Source organism: Acyrthosiphon pisum, chromosome X (genome assembly GCF_005508785.2).
Source record: "Acyrthosiphon pisum isolate AL4f chromosome X, pea_aphid_22Mar2018_4r6ur, whole genome shotgun sequence".
NCBI classification, from domain to species: Eukaryota; Metazoa; Arthropoda; class Insecta; order Hemiptera; family Aphididae; genus Acyrthosiphon; species Acyrthosiphon pisum.
Window position 1 is genome coordinate 90,793,344 of NC_042493.1, and position 10,439 is coordinate 90,803,782.

At 27.2% G+C, this 10,439-nt stretch overlaps 1 protein-coding gene across 2 annotated transcripts in view; it reads left to right on the plus strand.

Annotated features, from left to right (window-relative positions):
* The window catches only part of LOC100161481 (cullin-2-like), a 19,280-nt gene extending 9,415 nt beyond the window's left edge, over nucleotides 1-9,865 (plus strand). The window contains exons 1-12 of one of the 2 annotated variants that reach the window (XM_029491122.1): nucleotides 3,007-3,328; nucleotides 3,913-3,953; nucleotides 5,928-6,268; nucleotides 6,340-6,616; nucleotides 6,701-6,867; nucleotides 6,935-7,166; nucleotides 7,247-7,633; nucleotides 7,691-7,915; nucleotides 7,983-8,049; nucleotides 8,124-8,323; nucleotides 8,396-8,593; nucleotides 8,667-9,865. In XM_029491122.1, coding sequence (XP_029346982.1) covers nucleotides 5,952-6,268; nucleotides 6,340-6,616; nucleotides 6,701-6,867; nucleotides 6,935-7,166; nucleotides 7,247-7,633; nucleotides 7,691-7,915; nucleotides 7,983-8,049; nucleotides 8,124-8,323; nucleotides 8,396-8,593; nucleotides 8,667-8,795 — 2,199 coding nt within the window. In that variant the 5' untranslated portion in view covers nucleotides 3,007-3,328; nucleotides 3,913-3,953; nucleotides 5,928-5,951 and the 3' untranslated portion in view covers nucleotides 8,796-9,865. Of the gene's footprint in view, nucleotides 1-3,006; nucleotides 3,329-3,912; nucleotides 3,954-5,927; nucleotides 6,269-6,339; nucleotides 6,617-6,700; nucleotides 6,868-6,934; nucleotides 7,167-7,246; nucleotides 7,634-7,690; nucleotides 7,916-7,982; nucleotides 8,050-8,123; nucleotides 8,324-8,395; nucleotides 8,594-8,666 lie in introns of those variants that run through there. The other variant, XM_016806521.2, reaches the window with a different exon arrangement.
* Nucleotides 9,866-10,439: the final 574 nt, after the last annotated feature.

Here is a 10,439-nt window from a genome sequence, read left to right on the forward strand (position 1 = left end):
TAAATAGCTCAAAAAAAGTCGAAACACTTTGAAAATTTAACCCTGTATAGACAACGCTAATATAAACATCTGTTGCAAATTTCAAGTGCTTACAATAATTATTTTTTGAGTTACAGTAAAATTAAGTTTTCGTTTTTGTCAAAAATTGGTTTTGCGTAAAAATTCGCGTTTTTCCGTTATTTTTTTAAGGTTTTTCCTGCCGCTTTTGAAAAGTATTGGGAAATTTTCACTTTTGACCCCCCAAAGTACCAACTAGATTCACTTTCCTTTCAGAAAAGGTACAACTTTTGAAAATCGAAGCATTTTTACTGCTCCAAAAGTTGTCGTCAGACACAAAAAAAAAAAAAAAAATCAAAAAAAAAAACACACATCATTGTAAAATCAATACATTCATCACTTCGTTCAGAATCTAAAATAAAAAAAAAAACACACATCATTGTAAAATCAATACATTCATCGTTCCACTCAGAATCTAAAACATGTAAATATGTCAATAAAAAAATCGAACTTTTCGACGCATGTATTTAGGGCCTGTTTATAGTAAAACTCGATTTTTTTAAAAATTTATCGATAAACACGCGCGACGCGGCACTCGGTTTGCACGTTATCTCCTCCGCGGCGGGCCCGCCGGAAACAAAGTACGGCCGCGCGCGCGGCCTGTAAATTTAGCAGGGAACGCGAATAAGGTCCGAAGGGGGACGCAGAAAGTTCTCAAAGCTGGTAAAGACGAAAAATTGAAGAAATTGATACCTTCAAATTATTTATATCAATAGATATTATTAGATTAATAAATAAACAAATCAATAAATAATAATAAAAAAATACCAATTTCTCGGTAAATATACGTTTTTTTTTCTGATAATATTTTCTATTGTGTAACATTTATATACCTTTTAGATTCTGAGTGGAACGATGAATGTATTGATTTTACAATGATGTGTGTTTTTTTATTTTTTTTTTATTTTTTTTTTATTTTTTTTTTTATTTTTGTGTCTGTCATCACGTTTTAGGACAGTAAAAGTGCTTGAATTTTCCTCCAACAGTACCTTTTTCTGATAGGGAAAGTGAATCTAGTTTGGACTTTGGGGGGGTCAAAAGTAAAATTTTTCCAATAGTTTTTCAAAGGCGCCGGTGAAAACAAAAGAAAAATTAAGGAAAACTTGGAATTTTTACGCAAAATCGATTTTTATCAAATTGAATTTGGTTTTTGGTGTAACTTTAAAAAAAATGACCGTAGATACATGAAATTTTGACTGAATGTTTATATTAGCATTTTCTATACACCATAACATTTTCAAAATATTTTGACTTATTTTGAGCTCTTTACGGACATTGTCAGTTTTCATTTTTTTTTAGTTTTTTTTCTAAAAATATCAATAAAATTTTATTTGTTTGGTAAAATTGCGTGACAATTTAATGCAAGGCTCCTGATATATTGTTACAATAGCAATTGTAAAATATTAAAAATACATAGGCACACATTTTTTTTATAAGCATTTGAAGTTGAAATTTTGACAAAATTTATCAAATTTAAAATTGAATAATTATTTTGTAGTTAAAAATTTATAAAATGTTCAACTTTTATATCTAAGGATTGAAAATTTAAAACAAGATTTCACGTAAATATTTAATTCTGTTACCAAAAATTCTAAGAAATACATAAGCCCAGTTTATTTTCAAAGTCATTTTAAGTTCAAATTTAGACGAAATAACATATTAAAAAACCTGGAATAACTATTTTAGTTATTTTGTTGTGATTGTATAATATTACTTGTGGGTACTTGAAACTTCTAAAGTATACTATTATATATCTATGATAGTACCACGATTTGTAGTTGATGTATAACGCGTTACCTGATGGACATTGTGATATGATTAATTTGGAATTTATTATTGATACCTATTATAGGTCAATTTTTTTTGTAATACTATAGATAAGTATACCTATAATAGGTATGTCTAATACCTAGACTGACAAACCGTCTCCGTTCAGAATCGTTTTTCTTATACAGTGATATTATATCATTGAATTCAAATTTAATACTATCCATTATACTAACCCACTTGTAACCTACTGTACAGCAGAGTGACATCCACTTACCCACCTTTTTTTTAAATTTTTTTTTTGTCAAGTCCTTCTGTTACACCTTGTATATCTACGACTGCGCCTTCTCTAGCAGATCTGCACATGCCCATAATTGCGATTAATTAAGAGCGCATGCGCAGTAGAAGCCACATATGATTGTATACCCAAACTACATTCTATATAGCACATATTATAGTGTAGTATAGAAGTCTGTGCCCTCATATATCGTGATAACGTGATTGTAATTTGAGTTATCAATAAATTATCATATTATTTTCATAATTATTACTGATATTATGAAAATTTAGTTTTTAAAATATCATCAATTAATTATTTTAGTATTGTTTATTGCAAGGGTCACCAAATAATTTTTACTGGGGTCTGTTTTGAAACTTACCAAACTTCCCACTGTCCAAAACACTTTTAAATATCCAATGACTTTTTTCACACAATAACAATTATACTAAATCGTAATAAAACGTAAGTACCTACTTTTGAAATTCTTAGATATCGCTTTTTTGACATACGATAACGCAGAGGCGCAAACGTCTAACGTTATTAACATACCTATCAGTCAACTTCTCAGAATTATTTTTTGCTTCTTTGGACTTTCAACGTAGGTACCTAACGCTCGGTAAAGGAGACACGTATACCTACAATATATATGTATACCATACTCACAATATCGGAAAATATTTGTATTCGTCATTTTATTATAAAAATGTAATGTAAAAACTATAATATGATATAATATTTTATAAATAAATTTAAAAATTACAAATCTCCCTACTATTGCAATAGGTAACTTCTTTTTTTTTTTGTAATCGCGTCCAGCGCATTGCTCGGCAGTGATTACATTAGGTACCATATAAATTAAGAATTTGCGTAGAAATCTGTTATTAAGATTGCCGATTATTTCGCAGTCTCCGCAGACTTCATACACGAAAGCTGTCCCGCGGCGACGCGGCCCCCTGAATTAAAATAATCAATAATTTCGGGTCCGCGATAGAGGCCGCTGCAGGTGGCTGTACTAGGCTGCAAAGAACCCCATCGTTTTCGTAACGATCGTCTCCCGGCGGGCGTGTCCGTCCCCGTATTGATCACAAAATATATTAGCAGCACCCTCTATCACGACCCACCGACCGTAATGTCACTTGTTCGTAATTTACAGACAGGGCTGGTCTATAGATTACCTGGCTCGTGGACGTTAGACATCAACTAAAGTGGACGAAACAATAAAAAGTATGTAATTATATACTATCATATCGTCCCCGTTCATGCAAAGAACACTAAGTCCAAAAATCGACTTAGAAATTTGTATTTTAACAATAATAAGAGCTATAAATTTCACAGTGTCATATTATTTACAACTACTCATTAACAGCTACTTCCCTTAAGGGAAACTCAATTAAAAAAAGAAAGAAAAAAATTTGGTTACATATGGTACCTATACATTTGAAGTTTGAAAAAATTTCAAAAGCTGATTCATGTTTTTGGACTTGGTGTGTTTTGCATGAACGGGGACGATGTAATATAGTCTTAAAATTTCAAGGAGAGTAGATACAAAATATAAAAAATAAATAGAATTCACAATTATACAATATTATATCAACTATAATGAATTAACAAAAATAATATTAATATGATAATAGTTGTACGTTTAAATACTTTATACAAACAATGGGTTAAAATGTATTAGTTTAAATATTAATATTTTGATCTTTCAGGAGGTACCCAGTTTGAAATTTTATTTTTAAGTCTTAAGAAAATCACAATTTTTATTGTCTATAGCAGGTTGTATAATATATATTGTTGAACCTTTGCAGGTACAAGAAAGTGGGCTGTGTTAGTTTTCGATCCATAAAAGGTAAACATTAATATTTAAAAACAATTTAGAATAACTCTGTTTATAATTATTATAATCTTGTATTATATTTGAAATTAGAATATTTTTAACAATGTTAAGTACCCAACTACGGAGGCTTTGTAAAATAATTGTTTTTACTGGTTAAATATTTAATGTATTAGGTTAAAAAAAGTTGGTACATTTGACCTTCTTAAAGATTACTTTTAATATTTTGTAGGTAATGACAGCCACAAGAGTGATTTTTTAAATTTTTATATTTTTTATATTCATTATAACCTTTACTATTTAATATGTATTATTTGTGTACATATATGTCCATATTATATATCTAATACAGACATATGTGATTGTATATAGGTATTGTTACTTACTTATGTCTCTATCTAGTTATCTACATAAACTGTATGATACATATTTATGATAAACACTACACCCCTTCCCATTTCAGGATGGCCATGTCTATGTTTAAGTATGGTGAAATCCCGGTCACCTAAGCAACAATTGTTATATCCCAGGTTCTTAGAGTCTAAATTTTATACCACTTCAATAAATAGATGTATTTATATAATATATATATTGACTGCATTATGTCAATGTTTCAGATTTTTAAAACATAAGCTGATATTTTTTATTTAAAAAAAAAATGCAAATGACCGGTATTCCCCCTGGGGTTGTGTTGGGTACGTTGGAAGATTATAGAAATAAAAATATGACACTAAATGCTTCTTCAGAAAATTTGTTGATTGCATACATGAATATCTGATCTAATTAATAATACATTATAATATGATATAGTTTTAATCATGGCTGGACAAGTTAATGATTTTTTTAACTCAGTTAAAATAAATTAATATGCACCAATAACAAAAAGTTAAAAGTTAATTTAACTATAGGTTAACTCAGTTAAGTTAATAGTTAATACACACTTTTTGTTAACTCTTTATTAAGTTAAAAAAAGTTAATTTGTTTATACAACGCTAACATACTTAATTTTTTTCTAACCCAAAACTAAATTATAGACTATAGTGTTTATACTTTGTACAGTATTTCTATATAAGTTAGATTCAAATTATGTACATTTTTAACTTGAAACAATTTATGTTACATATTTTTTGTCACAAAAAAGAAATAGCCTGAATAGTGAAATATAATTAAATTAAAAACAAAATAAATTAACTTAACTTACTCTTGAAATGAAAAATTTACTTGTTAATTTCACGTTAATTAAAAAAGAAGTTTACTAAGTTTGCAGTTAAGTTAATGAAAAGCCAAAAGTAACTTTAACTTTTTAAATGCCCAGCCTTGGTTTTAATCTGTAAATCGACTACATAACAATATAATTACTTAAGGTCCTAAGTAAAAGACCTAGTCGTTCCCCGAATAATTATAAACATTATTTTTAACTATATTTATTGTAGGTAATTATTTGGTACCTACCATGCTATATCTGTATTTCTTAATTATTACAATTATTACAAAGAAAAAAAATATATATACCTAATTCATATTAAATTAAATTGGTTAAAAGAAGTTAATTTGTTTTTAGATTCTGAACGATGAATGTATTGTGATTTTACAATGATGTGGGTATTTTTTTATTTTTTTGTCCGAATAATAAAATACTTATACTCTAAAATATGCGTATTACCATTGTTTATACATAGTATAATATAATACTATACTATTATACTATGTATAATCAATGGAATTACTAATAACTAATACTAATTTAATATAAACATTTTAACATATAATATACTATACATTTTTATTCTTGAAAAGTTTCTACCTACCGAAATTTTTTCTATTGTACGATTATCAAGTCTTAAATATGTCAAATCTCTTTTAATCTCATATAAAGTAGGTAGGCTCCAATTAATTTACATTTCCAGAAAAATTGAGGAATCAACAAATTATTTTATTTTATTAGTAAGAACCTATAATCGGTATCTTTTATTTTATTTTTTTCACTAGCTTCATTGAAAAAATTCAACAAATATGTTAAGACCAGGAAAAGTTAACTTTAAGGAAAAGTGGAAATGCTTAGAAGAGACTGTTCAGAATATCTTAAAATTAGAACCAATTCCTAGGGATGTGTGGCATGCACGTTTCAATGATATTTATGTAATGTGCGGGGCCTTCCCAGAGCCTCACGATGATAAACTTTATGAATCAACAAAGTTATTACTTGAGACACATGTATCTCAACTGTTGACGCTTATTCAAACCGAAGGTACTGAGAACCAGTTACAACATTATTGTACATATTGGCAAAAATATAGCAAAGGCACAAAACTCCTAGATTCTCTGTATCAGTATGTACTATTTTATCTAACATTATATTATATGAAAGGATGTATGAGATACTTATAAAATGCATTTCTAGGTACTTTAATAATACAAATCGTGCATATTCTGCAACACAGTCTTTGCATAGGAGTGAATCAGATGAGCCTAAAATGATGATGATTGGAGAACTGACACTTGATGTATGGAATCGCATTATAATTATACCACTGAAAGACAGTATGCCCAAATTATTATTGGATGAGTTTGACAAGTCAAGATATAAATTATCCATAACCACACCTTTAGATACCATTGCTGTTATTCTTAAATCATTTATTGAAGTCCAGGAGTTTAATAAACAATGTCCACTTGAAGTAAGTATTTATATTTATTTGTCATAAAATAAGAAAGTATTCATAAAGTATAATTCAAATTAACATTGTTTTTTTATTTTTCAGCTATACCAAAGTTATTTTGAGCAACCTTTTTTGAAGCGATCCAGTGAATACTTTAAACTTGAATCTACAAAATTGTCTGAAGAATTAACAGTGTCTGAGTATATGACTAGAGTATTGGTAATAATGAAAGAAGAAGGAATTAGAGCAAATACATATCTCCATGAAAGGTAATTTTTCAAAATATAGATACTGTAATGACACAAATAGTTTAATAGTTTATATTTTATTTCATAGCACTTATAACAAACTGCAATCAATGTTTCGTGAAATTGTGGTTGTTGACCATTTAAGTTTTTTACATGGAGAGTCTGAAGCTATGATAAGGGAAGAGCGACTTAATGACATGCACAATATTTATTTACTTCTACGCAATGTTAAAGATGGATTCGGCTCATTAGGTGACGTTTTCAGAGAACTCATAAAAAAACAGGGAATGACGGTTCTTGAATCTTTAAAAAAAAATCAAGTATGTATTAAATAATTATTTTTTCACTATGATCTACAATAATATATCATATACTTATATATTTGTACATATATATATAGATATATGTACATTTTGTTGAGGATATATTGGAGCTACATACAAAATACAAATCTATAGTTGCAAATGTGTTCAATAATGATTTTTACTTCAGTGAAGCTCTCGATACAGCATTTTCAATAATTGTAAACTATAAATTAGAAGAAAACCAACCATCAAAGGCCCCAGAATATTTATCAAAATACTGCGACAAGTTACTGAAAAAATCATGTAAAGGCTTAAGTGAAGCTGAAATTGAACACAAACTATTACAGTCTATTACAATATTTAAGTATATAAATGATAAAGATATATTCCAGAATATCTATCAAGTGCATCTGGCTAAACGTTTAATACTTCAACAAAGCCAGTCCACAGTCGGAGAAGAAGGAATGATTAACAACTTGAAAGTAAATCAATCAAATGAAGTATGTAGGTACTATGTTAATTATAATTTTTATTTTTAGCAACTTTGTGGTTACGAGTTTGCAAATAAATTACATTGTATGTTTACTGATATCAGAATATCAGAAGGACTAAACACACAATTTCAGAAGGAAATTCTTAAGACCACTAAAGATAAATTGACTTTGTCTTTTTCTGCAAATATATTGCAAACTGGAGCTTGGCCAATGATATTATCAACCAAATCATTCGCTATTCCTGAACAACTGATAACTTGTTCAAAAAATGTAAATATTTAAATATATATAGTACATTATTAATATCTGTTATTACAACCAGATTTATTGTTATTAGTTTGAAGATTTCTATAAAGAAAAATTTGTTGGACGGAAATTAACATGGCTTCATCACCATTCTCAGGGTATTTTTATTTTGTTAAGTTATTATTAAATCCTTATTGTTCATTAAAAATGTATTTATATATTGAATCAATAGGCGAGTTAAAATTGAATTATTTACCAAAAATGTATATAGTAACACTACATATATTTCAAATGTCGATTTTGTTACTGTTTGAAAACAATGATACATTGAAATATTCTGAAATTAACGAGATACTTCAATTGAGTGATGATCATTTTCAAAAACAGATCAATAGCTTAGTAAATTGTAAATTGTTATCACTTGATGGTGATGTAAGTAAACTGATTAAACTGGTTCAATTAGCTTTTACATTTTTAACAATACTATTTATTCATTATTTGAAGAATGTAAAATTGAACATGAACTTCAGCAATAAACGTACAAAATTGTGTATAACATCAGCCGTCCTAAAAGATACACCCCAAGAAATTGAACAGTCTACAAATTCTGTTGAAATTGATCGTGAAGCATTTTTACACGCTACTATAATTCGAATAATGAAAATGCGTAAAACATTGAGGCATAATAAGCTTGTGATTGAGGCAAGTAAAATATAAAAAAATGTGTAATAAAATGAAAATATCATATTAACAATAAGTATCTATTATGTTTTAGATAATTTCCCAAACAAAATCATTTTTGCCATCCAATGGGTTCATAAATAGATCCATCAAGATATTAATTGATAAAGGATATCTAGAATGCAGCCCAAATTTACCTGTTGAGTACAATTATGTTGCTTAATATTTTTCAAACAAGTAATAACATACCAATATTAACTTAATTGTCAATTCATTACTATACATAATACCATAATTTTTGGTTTTAAAATGATTTTTTAATTGTACTTACCTAACCTACCTAAGAATAATTATGTTTGCTCTTGTAAACTATATATTGTGTGTCCAACTATACTTATTATTATAATATTTTAACCCAGTAGATAATTTAGATAATTTAATATCTTAGATCTTAAATTATCAGAAAGTGTGATTTTTGTTGCTGTATTGTTACTTACTAAATTGAAAATTCTTATGAATAGAGATAGAATATTGACGACCTAAATAACACACAAAAATTCATAAAAAAATACAAAATTACTCTTATAACTCCAAAAAAGTAACTTAAAAAATGACCAATATATCTACATAAATAAGTGAAAAAAATGTAATTTAAAAATAATAATTATAATTATTAGATATATTGGTGTGATAATGGATGTCAGAGTAATTTAAAATATGTATTTTAAAATTAATTTAAAAATAAAATAGAATAAAAAAAAAATGTATTAATACCATTTAAACCCACATATCTAAAATTTGAGAAAAATGCCCCACATTGTACAAAAACTAAAAAATTGCGTTAAGAACAAAACAATCTATTTATACCTAGCTAGAATTGAATAAAAATGCAAAATAAAATTAGTATATTCTTAATCAAGGAAGAATGAAACAAATTTTAAACTAAAATACCATTTTATAGGATCAAAGAAAACAATCCACAAAAGTCATCAACTTCCTATCTCTATACTTATGAATATACCTATAAACTATAATATATTTATAATTATTGTGGTGATGAATCAGTGTTGGGTAAGTTACTTTACTCGTTTCTTAGAGACAAATGTAATAAAGTTCCTTTACTTGTTACTCAAATACAGTTCTAATAAAATTACTATAATCGTTACTCAAGTAAAATTTTAATGAAATTACTTTACTTTTAAACTATGTTACTATTCGAATAATTCCCATTACTAGTATGCATAAGGTTCATGGGTGGTATACGAAGAAATTCTCTCTTAAAAAAAAAAAAAATAGAATAATCATTGGATCGTTAGTCATTAAACAATATTTGACTTATTTTATATTAAATAATAAATATAAATAATTATTGTACACATTTAATTTTCTTTTTGCACATTTAATGCTTGTCATAACTTAGTAGTTATAAAATATAATACAGTTCCATACATCATGTAAAATAACATTTATATTTTTTATGTAAAAAAAAATAGGTTATTTGGTCAAGGGGTACATGAAAATTGTTAAACTGTGTAAGTGGTACACACTACAGGAATTTAAAAAGGTTGAGAATCGCTACTTTAAAGTATTAAAAATAAAATATAGGTAAGAATAATAAAGAAAAATAAATTATACTACATGTATATGACTACTAAGTACTAGCTAGGTGTTAATAGTGTAATAGTATAAAAACTTATAACAATATCTAATCCGCAATAGGTATTCATAGCTTAAACGTTCTTTATATATTATATTATTGGTATACTTGATACCAACTTACCTAGACATATTTTTCCGTATTATTATTTTATTTTCAATTCAGAATTGATGGGTAGGTATCTACTAAACAACTCAAAACTAAGACAGC